Source organism: Pararge aegeria, chromosome 26, assembly GCF_905163445.1.
Source record: "Pararge aegeria chromosome 26, ilParAegt1.1, whole genome shotgun sequence".
Taxonomy (NCBI): Eukaryota; Metazoa; Arthropoda; class Insecta; order Lepidoptera; family Nymphalidae; genus Pararge; species Pararge aegeria.
Window position 1 is genome coordinate 1,709,610 of NC_053205.1, and position 18,948 is coordinate 1,728,557.

At 40.3% G+C, this 18,948-nt stretch overlaps 1 protein-coding gene across 1 annotated transcript in view; it reads left to right on the forward strand.

The window, feature by feature from the left end:
• LOC120635117 (leucine-rich repeat serine/threonine-protein kinase 1) overlaps window positions 1–18,948 on the forward strand; it is a 109,317-nt gene that overhangs the window by 68,025 nt on the left and 22,344 nt on the right. The window contains exons 30-44 of the mRNA XM_039906039.1: window positions 559–683; window positions 2,551–2,638; window positions 3,225–3,347; window positions 4,239–4,420; window positions 4,654–4,762; window positions 6,202–6,374; window positions 6,785–6,975; window positions 8,308–8,437; window positions 10,442–10,541; window positions 11,706–11,863; window positions 12,239–12,344; window positions 14,622–14,782; window positions 15,360–15,563; window positions 17,310–17,477; window positions 18,744–18,884. Of these exons, the coding sequence (XP_039761973.1) occupies window positions 559–683; window positions 2,551–2,638; window positions 3,225–3,347; window positions 4,239–4,420; window positions 4,654–4,762; window positions 6,202–6,374; window positions 6,785–6,975; window positions 8,308–8,437; window positions 10,442–10,541; window positions 11,706–11,863; window positions 12,239–12,344; window positions 14,622–14,782; window positions 15,360–15,563; window positions 17,310–17,477; window positions 18,744–18,884 (2,159 nt within the window). The remainder of the gene's footprint in view (window positions 1–558; window positions 684–2,550; window positions 2,639–3,224; window positions 3,348–4,238; window positions 4,421–4,653; window positions 4,763–6,201; window positions 6,375–6,784; window positions 6,976–8,307; window positions 8,438–10,441; window positions 10,542–11,705; window positions 11,864–12,238; window positions 12,345–14,621; window positions 14,783–15,359; window positions 15,564–17,309; window positions 17,478–18,743; window positions 18,885–18,948) is intronic.

Below are 18,948 nucleotides of genomic sequence, written 5' to 3' on the forward strand. Positions count from 1 at the left end.
GTAATGTATTCTATCGCATTCCCTCCCATACATGTGTCGTCTATAAATCTGTCTCATTCTAGATCGTGAAGCATTGCTTTACATCGAGTTTAAAATCACAACGGTTCTAATTTCCCTTCAATAATTATTATTACACAAAGTATGGAGTTATATTGTATATAATACAATATAACTCCGTAGTGCTATGCGTGCGCGGTTTTTTTTTAACTTTAGTTTTTGGTATAATTTTAAAATTAATTTATCAATGAGATGAAAATATTGACACAAATAAAAATTCATCATCAATCAACACACTTATACTAAAAGTTTCTAATACGCAGGCGCAAACACATGCATTAAATACTTGTGTTCCATCTCATTTTCTCGCCGGCTGAATCCTACACATTTTTGTATTCGTGTCTCTTAACCTGTCGTTTTTTCCGTTGCATCCGGTTTGAAACGATTCTAAACTTTCACTTCAACGTTTCACTTAAAAAAAAGTTTTGGAAATATTAAGAAAGTTGTTTTGAACTATAATACATTTAGCCGATAAAAAACACTTTTTTTTTTTTGAAACAGGTAGCAAAGAGCCCCTTTTAGAGCAACGGGTTCCGGCAACGTACCTCGCGCTGGAGGAATGCGTGCACGGCCTCGCAGCAGAACTCAAAGAGCCAGTACTGCGACACGACCAATACAGACGACTGGTAATATCAATTATTTTTCTGACATACATACATAAACAGAATTTAGTAATACGAGAAACCGTGTACAGAATTAACAGGGTATAATAATAATAATAATAAATAAATTAAAATATCTTGGAACGTCAGAAGCACTTGGTATTGAGGTAGGGCACATGAAACAGGTAGTGCAGGAACGCTTCTTTAGCCGCCAGGAAAAAGTACTGAAGAGTCTTTTATATAGGTAAGTCGTACCTTACGTGCCTTTAATAGCTGGGTCATGCCCTTACTCATATACACTTTTGGCATTCTAAAGTGGACTCAAACTTAACTGGACATCCTTGACTGTAAAGTTCGCAAACTGTTGACGGTTTACCGTATGCATCACCCACGTTCCTCTGTAATGAGGTTGTACATCCCACGCAAGTGTGGAGGACGTGGTCTTCTGAATGCCAAGAACCTTCATAATCGTGAGGTGTGCAATCTTAGAGATCATTTTCTTAAAATGAATGTGGGTATGTGTAAGGATGTGGTTGCAGTAGATAAGGGTCTTACTCCACTATTCCTTGGCAAAGAGAACTGGCGCAAGCCAAATGTACTTAGCAACTCAGATCGTGTGGCGGTATGGAAGAGTCAAAAGTTGCTTGGCAGATTCTACAAGGCCCTGTCGGGACCAGATGTAGATCAAATCGCATCTGTATCCTGGTTACAGTTTGGTGACCTATTTGGGGAAACCAAGGGTTTTGTCTGTGCAATTATGGACAAAGTCATCACAACACACACATATTTCGAGCGTGTCATCGTCCTGGGGAGTCCCTCAGGCATATAGTTTCCGGGTGTTCTCATCTTGCTAACGGCGAATACTTGCACAGACATAATCAAGTAGCCAGGATAGTTCATCAACAACTTGCTCTTCGGTTTGGCCTTGTCGATTTTGAGATGCCTTACTATAGGTACGACCCGGCGTCAGTTCTTGAAATAGCAGTGCATTGCTCTACTGGGATCGAACGATTATCACTGACAGGTATATTACAGCTAATAGACAATGTGCAATAATTGTTGACATTACTATTCCACATGACGATAATCTGGTGAAAGCTGAAAAGGAAAAGGTATCTAAATACTTGGACTTTTCTCACGAGATTAGATTAGCGCCATGTGGAATGTTGAGTCGACCGTTTTTGTTCCGAGCGTCGTTTCAATCATTGGTCTTCTCGCGAAAAGCTCCGACCAATATCTTAAGAAGCTTTCGCTTGGTTGTTGGATCAAGGGTCGGATACAGAAGGCAGTACTTGGAACGGCGCGTATTGTGAGGAGGTTCCGCACTCCTGAGCCCTGACCGCCGGTTGTTTGGGCCTTCAAAAGCCCCGCAAGCGATGGATGTTTTTTTTATAAATTTTTAATAGTGTTTTAAATTTTTTTAAGCATTGTTAAGAATTAAAATTAATAAATGAACGAACGTAAGCACAATGAGGCGAAAGATGAAATTTTTGAAAAGATTTTAAATTTTTATCTCGTTACGCCAAAGGAGTATACCCTCTAACGCGTGTAAACACGCGTTTTTTTAATGAATAAAATACACAAATGATTGTATAAAGATTACACTGAAAAACATTTATGTTCATCGCACAAACATTTTCCTGCTGTGGGAATCTAAACCTCGGCCTCGGACTCAGAAAACAGGGCCCCTACACCAATCGGCCTGTACGTTACGTTGGGTCCCTTACGTTGGGTCTTCACATTATATTAACCACAATGTACTTATTACGTTATGTGATGTTGTACACTATACATAAAAATGTGTGTGTGTTCACAAGTTCAATCTTTGTGCTTAAGTGATTATTGATATGTTTGACTTTGACTTTGACTTTGACTTTGACTTTGACTTCAGGTGACCCAGTACATGCAGCAGAGGAATCTGCGCATGTTTCGCGACGCCGCGGAACTGCACCAGGCGTCCATGTTCTTGCATGAAAACGGTAAGATCTCTTTATTTTCAGGTAGGATAACTCGGCGCCAATAAATAAAAAACGTGTGTCTACTTATGTACACGCATTAGAAGTGACACTCCTTTGGCGTAACAAGATTAAAATTAAAAATCTCGCCTTATTCTACGTTGCAGAAAAAGTATTTAATACTCTGTCAATTGAAAGTGTACACTGTCAAACCTTATAGCTAACTTCAGGGTGTCGGTTTTTCGTGACGGTGTGCGCGCGCATCGTAAAAATTTACTCTCATCATTTTTCCCTAACACGCCAAAAGAAGTATAACTTTAAAAATGTAGAAGAAGCTAGTTTACTCCGGCAACGCTCGCGTGGTAATTTGAAAAAGTATGCCAGGCAAAATAGGACACCGATCGTCTGGCCGACTGGCGCAGTGGGCAGCGACCCTGCTGACCCAGCAAACATGCTCAGTGAAGACCATTTTGGGAGTCTTGTTTTAATTTTAGTGTGTGTATACCCAAATGTAAGGTTTATGTTCTTTATTTCTCTTACTAATCATAAGTTACTTTTTCAAAATGAGTCATCAGACCAGATTTATTCAGCGGGACTGGTTGTTTCTCAGGCGTTCTCCTGCATTACGACGACGCGACCCTCAAGGAGCTGTACTTCCTGCGGCCGCAGTGGCTCTGCGACGTGTTGGCGCACGTCGTCACCGTCAGAGAAATCAACCCCTTCGCCAACAACGGTCAGTATTTGGGCTTCTTCCACAGACTTTACCCCCGGCCAGGTCGCCGAGTGCTTCATGGAGTGTTGCCGAGAGTTTAGGTCTGGTAGGGCTTCCTTCGTGTGCCTGCAATCTTTTGTTTTAATCCATAGCTCCGAGCTATTGCGTTTGTTTATGGAGCCATGCTTTGTATTCACTGAAGGGTATCTGTGTGATCGGTCCAGCTACCCTTAGTGATGATGCCAGCCGCGCTCCGTCGGCTGCGTGATTACCTTTGTTTCCGTTGTGACCTCGTACCCATTTTAGGACCACTTTGTTACCAGTCTGCTGTGAGCCCTACTTTCTCACCATCATATCAATCGATAGACGTCCACTGCTGGACATAGGTCTTTTGAAAGGAGTTCCAAATTCCACGGTTTTGTGCCGCTTGTGTCCAGCGGCTCCCCGCGACGCTCGTCTGTCCACCTCGTTGGGGGTTGACCAACGCTGTGCTTACCAGTGCGGGGCTGCCATTCCAGCACCTTGGGATCCCTACGTCCATCCTTTGTGCGAGCTTTGTGCCCGGCCCATTGCCACTTGAGCTTTGCGATTCGTTGAGCTATATCGGTAACTCTGGTTCTTCTAGAGATCTCCACATTTCTAGCACGAAGGTATACTCATAACTCTCTCTATCGCCCACCGAGTGACTCTGAGCCTTCTTATGAGGTCCATAGAACAGGCCCTTCTTCCTCACAGACTACAAATTAATAGAAATGCCAAAGCACCTGCGTTCTACTGAGTATGCTCCTACGGTGGCTTTGCACCGTTTAGGTTATGTTGTGTTAAATGACTCCTGTACTGGATAGAAGTTTGCGGTGCGTTGGCGCCGAACTCCGGCCATTGAACTGCTGTCCGTAACAACTGTCTGTGCAGGTATCATGAAGGTGGACGACTTGGCGCACGTTTTCAAGGCGTCACCCGTACTGGGTGGCGGCGAGGAAGCCCGCTCGCTGGGGGTGTCGCTACTCAACAAGTTCGAGCTTGCGCTGTGCTGGGACGCGCGCTCCCTACTAGTTCCACCGCTATTGCCGGATGCGGAGCCCACGCGGCCCCAGGTGAGATGTCCATCTGCACAAACAGCTTTTTTTTCCTTTTTTTTTTTTATTGTTCTGGCTTTACACAGATTAGCCAATCTCAAGTGTATATATGTTTAATAAAAGTTAGGGAAACTTAAAATATAAAACATCAGGAGAAATAAACTGACGAACGACTGAATTACTGAACGTCACGTACGCACGAACGGGGGAAAAAAAGAATGTTCGTAACAAAATCATTAACATTCACCCAGTTGGCGTTGAAATCCCGCGCCTGGCCGGGAACTCCCCGTCGAACCGCCCCCGGCACTTTCTCCACTCTACCTGAATCCGGCCGGGGTACAGACTCACCCCTACTTATTCGTGAGTATTGAACTGATTCTCCCCCACCATGTAATTCCTGTGATTAAAACTAACAACTCTTGTTCTAAGACTTTTCATTTCAATTAATTTATTTCATGCCAAAAAAAAACATATTGTTTCTGTAAAGTGACATTACACTGTGAAACCAAATACAAGACTTTTCATTTCAATTAATTTATTTCATGCCAAAAAAAATAGTATTGTTTCTGTAAAGTGACATTACACTGTGAAACCAATTACATGTGATTGGACAACGTCGGGTCAGTGTCCGCACGAACGAGTCGTGGTTATGCTGTAGCTGATGTTACATTACAGAGTAGTAATAAGTAGAGTGTCCATATATTTTTTTATTTATCATAGGTAGGTACATTTACAAGTAAAGTAACGTAGAGTAATAATAATAATTATACAAACAAATGCGTACCTCACAACTTACTTATATTGGTGTGTATCAAATGTATGTAATGGTGCAATTTAAAATCTACTGTAATCCCTAATTTAGGTAAAAACCTGTATAAAATATTGAATATTATCTATCGAGTTAAAAAAAAGTCGTAGAACAAAAGTTGTTAGTTTTAATGTATACAACTACAGGCCGAGAGCTTTCTGGTATTTTTTATATAACCCTGTATAGTACTTCTATATACTACTTTAGTAGTAGCCAATTATACAAGATAAGTTCAATGTGTCGTTGTATGTGTTTTTCGTTGTTCAATAGTGTATACTTTTTTTCTTTCTTACACTATACTTAATAACTCTTTTCCCGCTGCCTTAACCGCCACTTTGTCAATTATAATGGATACTACAGTACATTAAACGCATAGAATAATACCAATGTGTAAATTACAAAGTGTTTATAGAGGAGGGGTTTAGGTCGTAGTCCACCAAGCTGGACTAGTGCGGATTGGTAGTCTCCACACACCTTTGAGAACATTATGTAGAACTCTCAGGCATGTAGGTTCCCTCGACAATGTTTTCCTTCAACGTTGAAGCAAGTGATATTTAATTGTTTAAGTTTATACACTTGAAGGAATTATCAATTTTATAAATTTAGAAAGCATATAAAAAAATTCGGAACCGGAACAGGCTGTGAACCTGCGATTCTCTGGCAATTGCGGCCTGAGCGCTTTCTCCAATTAAGCTACGGCTCTTCCACCTTCGATGCCGAAATTAGTATATGCCTTTTTACATCAGTCTTATAGCGACCGTAGCGTCATCTAGTTGGAATCGTTGCAGTTTCGATCTACTTTTTCAAAGGTCCATATAACAATGAGACACGTTTGAAACAAGAGATGACACATTGCTTTATTATAATTTTTTTAATTTTGATTTTCATTTTGTTTATACTTTGGCTGCTACTAACACTTCTACTTCTTCCTTCCACATCTTACGGAGATTTTTATAGTGCAACAAGAGGATGTGTCGCTTTTTGTTCACAGAAGAGAGTTCCGGTGCAATAGCAATATCCTCGCGCGCTAGTGGCCGCAGCATCCGCCGTCTTCTGTTGCTATCGTACGTGCCGCGCGGCTTCTGGGCTAGGCTCTGTGCGAGGGTTCTAGCCGACCCGGCCCTAGCACAGCACTGCCCTACCTTATATACCGCGCCGAGAGAGGTAAGTTGTTTTTCGATCCCACTTCTGATAGAAAAAAAAAACTTTGAAACAGTTACCTTTACTAAATATTAAAAAAAATAATGCCGTCCACTTATGTAATACTTTCATAATTATCTAAAAAAATCACCAGCGAACCATAAAAATAAAATCACTTAAATCGAAATGAAATATCAATTTTATAAATTTAAAATGCATATAAAAATTTTCGGAACCGACAGGATTGGAACCTGCGACTCTCGGGCAATCGCGGCCTGAGCGCTTTCACCAATTAAGCTACGGCTCTCCTACCGTCGATGCCGAAATTAGTATATGCCTTTCACATCAGTCGTATAGCGGCTGTAGCGTCATCTCAAAATTCAAATCCTTTCGGTTCCGAAAATTTTTATATGCATTTTAAATTTATAAAACAGATGGAGATAGATGATAACGTAGTAAAGGCACTGGACCTGAACTGGTGCTGGAAGCTGTGGAAGACGGGGCTGAAACTAGTGTGCGGCTCGCTGACTCTGCTCGCGTTGCGCGAACTTCCGCCGCGCTACGACCCACTGTTGGGCGCAGTGGGTGACGAAGACGAACCCGACGAACTTTACCACTGTATACGGTGAGTTTGGCGGCAAAAAACCCCATTTTGGAAAACATCTTTAGACAGCGGACATAACGTAGCTAGTTATCATTCATACGCAATATTACATACATGCGGCAAAGGGTTGAGAATAGATTTGAGAGAACAATTGGAAATTATTAAACATAAGAATTGCTAAACGAACAGTTAAATTTATCAACTTCACCTCCATTGAACATATTCAGAACTACTGAGGTACTAATGAGGGTTAGATAGATAGGGTGGGGGTAAGATAGGTATAAAGGGCGACACATTTGGCGAATTTTGAGGGTGCTCCGGTCTCGGAGCGAAACTTGCGTAGAGGGTACAATGCCGAGGATCTGTTTGGTGTGGAGCATAAGGTTTGATGAAATTATAAATTGCACCATACAGATTCTCCTGCTTTTCGCGGAGTATAGCAAATTTACCTTAATTGACGTAATATATCATGGAATTCCGCAAAGTAACGCCAGCTTCTATCCAATATTTAATCATTCAATATAATATCGATAGTTCGTTTATTCAATAAATCATCCAATTAATATATCTATCATCAATTTATCAATCAATCATTCTGTCTATGAATTAAAAAATCTATCAATTTTATTTTAGCCATCAAAAAGGACCGTGGATTTTGGAACTCCCTGAGTTTTCCTCGATATTGATTTGTTTTCATTTTTGCGACATGTTACGATTTTCACAGTTAACTCAACAATATGTTTTGGTGCGTCTTGTGCAAAGATAAGTAACAAACTGACTTAAGAGATATGACGAAGCGGGCATTGAGGCTACGGCATGCATGTGCTTTGTTTGTAAGAATTATAAAAGACCCTAAACTTTGTTCACTTTTACGATAACAGCCATTGACCATTATACTGTGCCAGATGTGGATACTGTTACCTATTCAAATTGTTTACAATATAGCCGATCGTTCTACAGATATCATTTTCCGAAAACATTAACCAAATGTGGTCGCTTAATGCGATATGTCGTAGTAAACAATGTCGTAAAAACCAATGTTTTCCGATAAGGCGGTCATAAAGAATTCAGCCGGGACCTTTGATTTTGGTCAATTTAACCGTTATGTTGTTCTAAACGATATTGCCATAAACGGTTTTGACTGTATATTAAAACATTCTTGGCACTATCCCATTCTTTTGCTGTAAGTCCTATCTACAAAGGTTGCATGTAAGAGATTGCTTGCGGCAATAAGGCCGCCTTTGCATGTCTACATTGTGTACTGTATACTCCTTAATGTTTCTTTTCCTGTATGTTATACGTACAATAAAGTATTTCTTCTTCTATATAGCATAAAGTGCATTTCGCCCGTAGTTTCCGAGTTCGCCAGGAAGGCGTGTGGTCTGACCTTGACGTGCAATCGTCCGCGTGCGTCGAGATACTGCTCCCGGCGGAAGTGTGCATCGTGAGGAGAGAGGACGGGCTTCCCATTGGCGGGTGTCAGGTGAGACAGCCGATGTAGTGTTCAAAGACGTCATCATCGATCTGCGTATGAGTAGCAGCATAGCTTTTTAAGACAGAGCTCGAGTTACGATATGGCGGTGAACAAAAGACTTTTTAAAAAATTATAAATGTAATTATCAAAAATTAATTGAAAATTACAGAAATTATTTAAATGAATAAAATAACAATTAATAGTTAGCGCGTGTGTAGGTGACTTCAGACTGACGTTCTTTTCCATTGTTCAATTTGCAAGCTGGCATTCCTCTCTGGCCTATTGTTCGTGAGGCTTGCTGCATCAGCGGGATGCCGTGGTTACGGCATGGTAACTCTCGTCCGGGGAAGCTTTCACGTCATGCTTATTTCTGCGCCAAGCCACATCGCTATGTCCCAGTTCGAAGAGCGTTCGTTGGTGTCAATGCGGGGACAATCAATTGACGGCCGATTGGCGCAGTTTGCAGCGACCCTGCTTTCTGAGCCCAAGGCCGTGGGTTCGTTTCCCACTACCGGAAAATGTTTGTGTGTTGGGCATGAATGTTTTTCAGTGTCCGGGTGTTTATATGTATATTCTAAGTATTTATGTATATTATTCATTAAAAAAAAAAAAATCAGTCATCTTAGTACCCATAACACATGCTACGTTTACTTTGGGGCTAGATGGCGATGTGTGTGTGGTCGTAGGAAAATAAAATCATCAATCAATCAATATATTTTATCTATCCAAAAATCTATAACCATCAATAAATCAAGTAATATCTTACAATCTATCAATCATAAATCAATAGCAGTAGATGGTAGCACAGACGCTGGTTTCTAACTTTCTTCTTCTCTTCCTGGGCCTGTCTGCGTACATTGTTGGCCTGAACCGTCCGTCCATCCTTTAACAACATGATTTTTAAGGAATTATATTGATCTACCAATACATACATTTAAAAAATGTAAAACACATCTAATACAGCGAGGTTACTGTACATTTGATGAATTCCTTAATGACAAGGTAGATTGGAAGCAGCCAGCCTCGCTCTCATCTCCCGCAATATAGATAAATGATTGTAAATGTTGATTTTGGAAATTGCTCTTTTCTACTGAGTTTCTTGCCGGCTCTTCTCGGTAGAATCTGCTTTCCGAACCGTTGGTAGAGTTACTACAAACATACATACTTGACGTTTCAAAAGTGCATATAAAGTAACTTGAAATAAATGAATTTGAATTTTGTACGTGTGGCCGGCTCCCCGCTGGATCACTCTATCTAGTCGAGCTAGCTCTAGAAGCTTAGCAGGCCGCCCAGGTCGCCAAGTGCTTCTTGGAGTGTTGCTGAGGAGCCAAGATGTGCCAAGATTGGAGCATTACGTGTATCGTCTGTCTCCGTGCTCTGCACAGAGGACTGTCAGTTATACCTAGAATGGAAAGGTGTTTGTTTAGTGGGCAGTGCACCGTTATCATACCTACAACTGTCCATATTTTAACCCGGTTTGGTTGTTCGTAGTGGGTGGATGGTTTTTAACTTAACATCAGGTAGACAGTCTGCTTGCTCCGTCAGTTATTAGATACTAGAAAAAAGAAACGTGTGTGTACTTATGTGCACGCGGTCGAAGTTATACTTTGGCGCAACAAGATATAAATATTTTCGAAAATTTTACCTTTCGCCTTATTCTACGTCTGTAGAAAAAACTACACTAACAATAGGAAAAAGATATTTCATAAGTTTATTTAAATGTCACAAAAAAAATATTTCTGCATAATTCAAGAAATGGACGTAATAGACAAAATTTAATTTAAAACAACCAAGTTCCACTCAACATTTAAATTTGAGATTTTTGTACAATTGAATCCGCAGACTTTGACAATTCAAAGTGTACACTTTCAAACCTTATTGCTAACTTGAGGTTGAGGTTTTTTGTGACGGTGTGCGCGCGCATCGTAAAAATTTACTCACATCATTCGCCCTAACGCGCCAAAAGAAGTATAACTTAAATGAAAAAGTTTATTTCTTGTGTTTATTCCACAGAGTATAAGCCTGGAGCCCAATCCCGAGGTGTTGACAAAAGTTCTTGCGCTGATCTCAGACCACGTGGACCTGCTTCTCGAAGATTGGTACCCATCCCTTGGTGAGTTGTCTCGAACCTGGATATAGATTTCTTAGAGCTATAAATGTCTATATTTAACTTCATGTTATCACGTTACTGTTAGACTATAATTGTTTGATATAAATAAAACTAGCTGACCCGTGCAACTTCGTCTGCACCAATACGGTTATTACCGAAAAACACAAATAAAATGACATTTTCTAAAAATGAATCCTAGCTAGACGATTAATCGCCCCCGAAACCACCTGTATACTAATATATAATAATATTACCACCTGTATAATAATATTTATTTGTTACGCTTTCACGCAAAAACTACTTAACCGATCCTCATGAAACTTTGTACACATTTTCTTGAAAGTGTTAGAAGTAATATAGGATACTTTTTATCCCGACATTAAGATCAGTTTCTTTGGGAGGGGGGATGAAAGTGTTTGACGAGTTTACAATATATCTCCGACAAATTATAAGCGATTTAAATAACTATTTAAAAAAAAAAAATAATAAAAAAAAAATATACTACGACAATACACACACCGCCATCTAGTCCCAAAGTAAGCGTAGCTTGTGTTATGGGAACTAAGATAACTGTTGAATATTTTTATGAATAATATACATAAATACTTATAATATAACATATTCCACCCAGACACTGAACAACATTCATGTTCTTCACACAAACATTTTCCAGTTGTGGGAATCGAACCCACGGCCTTGGACTCAGAAAGCAGGGTCGCTGCCCACTGCGCCAATCGGCTGTATTTTTGTACTATAGAGGTTATACTATATTTTTCTTTTTGGCCATTCTATGGTTGTAGATAGAGGATGGAACTCCTCAGCGGACAACATCAAACCCCACATTTAAAGCTTAGCGATACCGAATACTTTTTTTTTTTTTTAAAAACTACAACTAAATTTTAATGCCACATCAAAAACAAAATCAGACGGTTTCTTTGGATTTTTTATTTTATATTTTTATATTTATTCATTTTTTTATTTTTTGTATAATTTAATTCTCTGTGTATTTAATCAGTGTAATTGTACTTAAAATTGATATATAACTATATTTACTTTTAATCTTGTCTTATAAATGTTAAATTAAAGATTACGAATGAAATCATAACTTATACTAAAAATTAATAAGCCGTTTGCTAGATATCTGACCTGACATGTTTTTTTTTTCAGGTACCCGATTCGTCCACACCTCGGAGGGTAGGTGCCTTATCACAAGAGTGGCGCCTTGCCCCGCGTGTCTGAGAGACTTCCAGTCCAACGTTGACCACAACGACCATGGTGACCACGGACACCACCATCAGAGCGATCACGACAAGCAATTGTCGCAGGTTAGATATAAATAAATAATACACCGGGTCAAATTAAAAATGCCTGAAAGCTCACTGCTTTAAGTTGTTAACATTAAAACTAACAATTTTTGTTCTACTACTTTTTCTTTTAACGGTGGTGGCGGCCATCGGGGTTTTAGAATTTGTCATAATGTATAGGATAATTTATAGTAGAATACTATACATTATGACAAATTTCAAAAAAAAAAAAAAGCCAGTTTGTTGTGGCGGCCATTTTGGTCCGGTTTGGACCATTTTGGCGACACACACACGCAAACTAGCACAGGCCCACACTCTCAGATACGTTATACTCATATCTCCCTTTTCCAAGTCAAATGCTTTTAGAAAAAAAAAAAACTTTTTTATTTTTTTTAGGTGTTCAGGCGTTTAGAGCTCGGGAACGCAGAGCCGAGACGTCTGCGTCTGTCCGAAGAGTCCAGAGCGTCCGACGGTGATAGCGGTGTCGGTGCAGAATCGAATAGTGAGTAAACTTATTGACATTAGAACTAGCAGATGCCAGCAATGTCATTTTGTCTGTGAAGTATTAAAGCGAGTTAATTAATTAATGTTATTAAATAAAATAAAAATAAATAGCCATTTGTTCTACTACAATTTACTTAAGAATTACATATTACATTCACTCACATAATTAAACTGCATTACATAACTAAATTTATGAATATATATTTTAATAAAATACATATTTTTTTATTAATTTAATAGCTTGTGTTAATCCTTATTCGTTGCTACTTTCGGTAGAAGTCGCCTCTCTGTCGACAATACATTTATTACAACCTGACTTGTCTATGGTTCTCGCAACATGGTATGGTAATTTGTGTTTGTATTATCATAGTCTTCATTCAAATTCATTTATTTGCTTAAAACATGAAAAATTATTATACATCTTTAGTCCACCACTTAGGAGAGTGCAATACCGAAGTACAGTCGACCTTAGACTGGCCTAGACCAAGCCCTGTTTTCACTATTATTTGTTACTAGCTTCTGCCCGCGACTATTGTCTGCGTGGAAATCAGAATTGGGTCTCAAGCTTCGCTCTTATTTTTAATCCTACCACGGGAAGAGAGAGAGAACTGTATAGAAAGTACATGTCCCTTTCCATAGCATAGGTGACACTGGACATGCATGCTAAATTTCAAAGATGTCTACCCGCGGCTTGGCTCGCTAACAATTGTCAAATATCGCTCGGGAACTACTCGAGGAATCAGGATGAAAGGTGGCCTATGTTCTATTCCATGTCAATGGCTACACGCATGCCAAATTTCATCTAAATTCGTTCAGCCGTTTTTGCGTGATTGAGTAACAAACATCCACACTTTCACATTTTTAATATTATATATATATATATATATATATATAGTAGGATAAAAATACCTGATCTTCAAAATGTCCACGTAATTCGACCATTGGCGCAGTGGGCAGCGTGGGCCCTGCTTTTTTGAGTCCAAGGCCGTGGGTTGGATTAGCAACTGGCAAATGTTTGTGTGATGAACATGAATGTTTTTCAGTGTCTGGGTGTTTATATGTATATTATAAGTATTTATATATACAAAATTATTCATAAAAATAGTCATCAGTCATCCTAGAACCTATAACACAAGCTACGCTTACTTTGGGGCTAGATGTCGTGTGTATTGTCGTAGTATATTTATTATTTATTTCATTCCTATGTCAAAAATAAACATTTTGCTTACTTTTAATTTGGATTGGTCGTAAGTATATGTCATATATTCTACGCCTCTTGACTTATACGCCATTTAGTGGCAAATATCATAATCAATTAGGATTATTTATTTCTAATTTTTTCAAACGGAACAATTGTGAATAGAAAAGTGAATAAAAATTCAACAGTTTTAAAAAAAATTTAAAATTGCAAAGTTTTTGAAATCTCTAAATATAAAATTATATATTAATAAATTTTCTGACGAATGCAACATTCTGTAATATTCAATGACCAGGTTATATTGACATGTGCTGGCCTAACCATCAATTTTCTACTCTCAATTATTCTGAATGAAAATATTTATAAAATTTTAAAGTGATATTAATGAATTTTAAATAGAATTTTAAACGAAATGGCGTAATCCCGGGACATTTTACTCTTTCATCAATAAATAATAATAGAATTTTTACTTCAATCGCGCGTAACGGTTGCACGCACACACCTTTTTACACGCTTTATATTAGCTTCACTTGTATGTTTGTTTGTAACCGACTTCTTTGGGCGCGATTTTGACCCACTTTAAACGGTCAGATTTCTTCCAAACTTTGTAGACATATCGAGGACCGATGACAATACACTAATCTGAAAAGATTATTCCAATTTTCACTATAAAAAATAAGATTTTTTACTAATCTAGACCCAAATGTAAAAAAACCTATGGCGTTCGCGTACCTAACAAATTCCACAGAAAACATTATGCTACTAGATGGTAGAGGGCGTTAGCTATTACTTTCTAATGGCCTGTTTTAAATAATAATTAGAACTTGCATTTCGAGAGACGGGCATACTGAATAAAAAAAAAAATATTTTATCTCTTTAATGGTGGATGGGTTACCGATTAATTTTGCTCTAATAAGAATAGATCAAGAAAAACTAAAAAAAAATCGCTATTATGAATAAACTAAAAGAAAGAAATTAGTTTAGTTTTTTATACCAAGCGTGTTTTTTTAGTTTGTTTGAACTATTTAATTATTCTACTGCTAAGACGATGGAATAACGTGGCATGTTACCGCCCAGCGTCGTCCCGCGTGGGCTCTACGGAGGGCGTGTGTGGGGCCAACTGCTTCGTGGCAACGTGCTGGACGTTGGAGGAGTGCGTGCTGGCCGCTTGCACCAGCGCACAGCTCCGCTGCCCGCACCACGCGGACGTGCAGTTGGCGGACGTTGCGCCGGACACGGTAGGTGTGGTACATCCGTTACAGGTATCAGCACGGCAGGAGACAAATATCTCCCCGAAAGGACAAAAGTTCATCTTCTCCCACAGTTTTATCAACTCTCCGAGCACTGGCGCAAAAGTGGAAATAATATCCAAATAATCATCATCATATCAACCGACAGTCGTCCACTGCTGGACATAGGTCTTTTGTAGGGAGTTCCACAATCCACGGTCCTGGGTAACTTGCCACCAGCGGCTCCCAGCGACTCGCATGATGTCATCTGTCCACCGCGTTGGGGGCCGACCTACGCTGCGTTTACCGGTGCGCCATCCCAGCACGTCCCCAACGTCCATCGGTTCTCCGAGCTATGTGCCCTGCCCATTGCCTCTTCACTGTGCTATGTCGGTAACTCTAGTTCTCCTACGGATCTCCTCATTTCTGATTTGATCACCCAGAGATACTCGCAGCATAGCTATCTCCATCGCCCGCGAGAAACTCTGAGCCTTCTTATGAGGCCCATAGTTTTTAGTTATAGCCGAACGTACCGATATAAATAATTCATGTTTTATTTTCAATTTCCATACATACTCGTTTCCAGTTGCTCTTGGACGTGGAAGAACACAAGCGCGCCCGCTGGGAGCACGTGTTCTGCGGCGCGGTCGCCGGGCGCGGCGCCTTCGGTACGGTACTGACCGGCTCGTGGCGGCGCCCGGGGGCGAAGGCCGAGCCCGTGGCCGTGAAAGCACTACAGCCCGTTGCGCCACCCTCCGCGCAAGACATCACCGCAATGCAGGCTTATAAGGTCAGTGACAACGGCATGTCGATTATGTATCTCAGTTGATACAAAATTAAGCTAGCCACTGTGGGAAGTTGCCATCAAATAACCTTTCAAAACCTTATTATGCATTCTGAAGTCTTCAGTTTCCAACTGAGTTCGTTTCAACTCGGTTGGCAGATACAATAACGTGATGTATCCCTATCCCTACTAATATTATAAATGTCAATGAAAGTGTGTTTTTTACGCTTTCACGCAAAAACTACTTAACCGATCCTCATGAAACTTTGTACACATATTCTTGGAAGTGTTAGAAGTAATAAAGGATACTTTTTATCCCGACATTAAGCTCGGTTCCTTTGGAAACACCCAGACACTGAAAAACACTAATGTTCAACAAACATTTTGGTTCTTGGACTTCTTGGTCTTGAATCTTCATTCCACATTTAACAAGATGCTTCATATCTCAGATTGATATACACAGGGCGTCAATTTATAGGCCGGTGACATGTTGCTATGTATACAATGTGTAACTGAATAACGAAATACTGTTAAAGTTTGCATAAGTATAGTTCATAACGAATCACCCTGTAAAAACATTAAAACAAAAGAACCATTTTTATTTCTTTTATACAAACGAATTAAATCATTCTAAGTGTTTACTTATGACAACCCGAGAAAAATAAGACACGTGCAAAGTACCTACGCTAAGTGGCGGGAGTCACTTGATTTTACTTTGTATGTGATTTTAGGGCTGTATCTGTAAAAACTATTTCTTTAAGTAAATACGATGGCAGTGGCTTACTCAAGAACTATTAGCGTTCCGGTTTCACAGATAAGTCTCAGAGACAGTACATAATGTACCTCTAAAGCCTCTGAAGTATTATTTCGGTTTTCAGAATAAGAGTGAATAATTCCATATGCATTATGAGTAACAAAACTGTCCTATCACGTTGCCTCAATGTAGGCTTATAAGTTTAGTGACATCAGCAGAGCGATTCCATTGCGCCAACCGGCTGCCCAAATTAATTAATAGGTTTGGGCGTTATTTGATCGTTGCTTTCCTCAGTGGCTAGCTAAATTTTGTGTCAACTGAGATACAGAATTGTTTTCTTTTTTGTCGTTATTTTTATTCTTTTTCTAACTTGCATCAAAGAGTGATTAGTTCATAAGCGAAATTAGCAAAAGTAGACACTACAATTGTCTACCTTTTAAAATGGTTTTGCATACTTGTGTTATATAAATATTATAAAGAATATAATTTTTTTATGTAAAATCGCTGTTATAGTAATCTTTTTGACGGCCGATAGGCGCAGTTTGCAGCGATCCTGCTTTCTGAGCCCAAGGCCGTGGGTCTGATTCCCACTTCTGGTTAATGTTTGTGTGATGAGCATGAATGTTTTTCAGTGCCTGGGTGTTTATATGTATATTTAAAGTATTTATGTATCTTATTCATAAAAATATTCACCAGTCGTCTTAGTACCCATAACACAAGCTACGCTTACTTTGGGCCTACATGGCGATGTGTGTATTGTCGTAGTATATTTATTTATTTAATACGGGCTATGTAAAATAATTTAAGTATGCAGTGCTTTTGCGCACGTATGAAGTGCACGCCACTGCAAATACACGATTTCAGGATTCTTATTAGTGTTAGTAGAAATATATATGAGATGTCAGAATAGTTAGTTACTATATTTATTACCAAAGCTTGCGGATTAACGCGTTAGCATCCGAGCAGCCGCCATATTGAATTTGTTGTGACGTCACCAGGCGGCAGTGTCACGCTGGGAGAGGGACTCGTGGGGTGCCGCGTGCCGCGCGTACTGCGGCTTGCGCCAGGAGTTGGGAATACTTTCCCGCCTGCGCCACCCGCACGTGCTGCCGTTGGTGGCGGTGTGTGCCGCTCCGCTGGCGCTGCTGCTGGCCGTGGCTCCGCAGGTACTATGTCGGCACTAAGTGTTGTTGTACTTGCTGTGGCTCTACAGGTACTGCGACTACACTAGGCGTCAGTACACCAGTGCTGTGCTGTCAATAGGTATCAGTGTACTTGCCGTGGCTCTATAGGTACTGCGACTACACTAGGTGCCAGTACACCAGTGCTGTGCTGTCAATAGATATCAGTGTACTTGCCGTGGCTCTACAGGTACTTGGATTACACTAGGCGTCAGTACACCAGTGCTGTGCTGTCAATAGGTATCAGTGTACTTGCTGTGGCTTTACAGGTCTTACACCTAGCGGCATCCGTAGTGTAATGTCACTTAGTACAGAAAAAAAAGGTGTCAGTTTACTTGCTATGGCTTAACAGGTACTGCAACTACACTAGGTGCCAGTACACCAGTACTGTGACGTCACAAGGTGTCAGCGTGCGTGCCGTGGCTCTATAAGTACTACGACTATACTAAGTGACATAACACCAGTACTGTTACGTTACTAGGTCTCAGTGTACTTGCCGAGCTCTTCAGGTACTGTGGTTTCACTAGGTGTCAGAATAGTTGTCGAGTATATACAGGTACTACTGATTCACTGGGTGCCTCTATACTGGCCCTATATGAACTATGAAAAGAGGTGTCAGTGTTCCTCTCAAGGCTCTTCAGGTACAGTGACGTCACTAAGTGCCAGTGTACCGGTCTTGGCTTTACGGGTACCGTGGCCTCACCAGTTTTCCCCCCTTCTTATATCCTTACCTTGTAGTTCTCATATTACCGGCAAGTAAACCGGGCACTCAGATATGAAGTGATAGAGGACTAAACAGGGGCTATGTTTCCTTTTCTTAACCGGAAGCATCCGCTCTGGTAACCGGTGCATCCTCAGGAGATGATTTGCTTTACAACGAAAAATTGTTAAGAAATTTTGTTTAGAAGTTCTGAGGACGCTGTAGAGGGTACATTGCCGAAGATCTGTTTGGTGTGGAGTAAAGGATTGAAGCTTTAGCTTTAGTTTTATGTTTACGAATGTGGTTATCGCCATCATCTCACTACCGTGTAGTACTTATGTACGCATCAAAAGTGCCACCTATGGGCCAGGCCTACTTGAATAAAGATGTTTTTCACTTTGTTGACTTTGAAGAAATTATAAATCACACCATACAGATTCTCCTGCTGTTCGCGGAGTATGGCAAGTTAAGCTTAATTTTCATAATATATCACGGATTTCCGCGAAGTAACGCCTGCTTCTATACAATACTATGAAGAGATATAATTTCAGGGGTCGTTGGAGAGTGGTCTGCGGCGTTACCGCGGCTGTGGCGCCCGCGTTGGACCGCGCACGGCCCGGGCGTTGGCGCTGCAAGTGGCGAGGGCGTTGGAGTACCTGCACGCACACCGCGTGCTGTACAGAGACCTCAAGGTAGACACGCACCTTTGTTTTTTCTCGCACGTCCCAAGGTCGGCTGGTAGATAATGCTATAGCT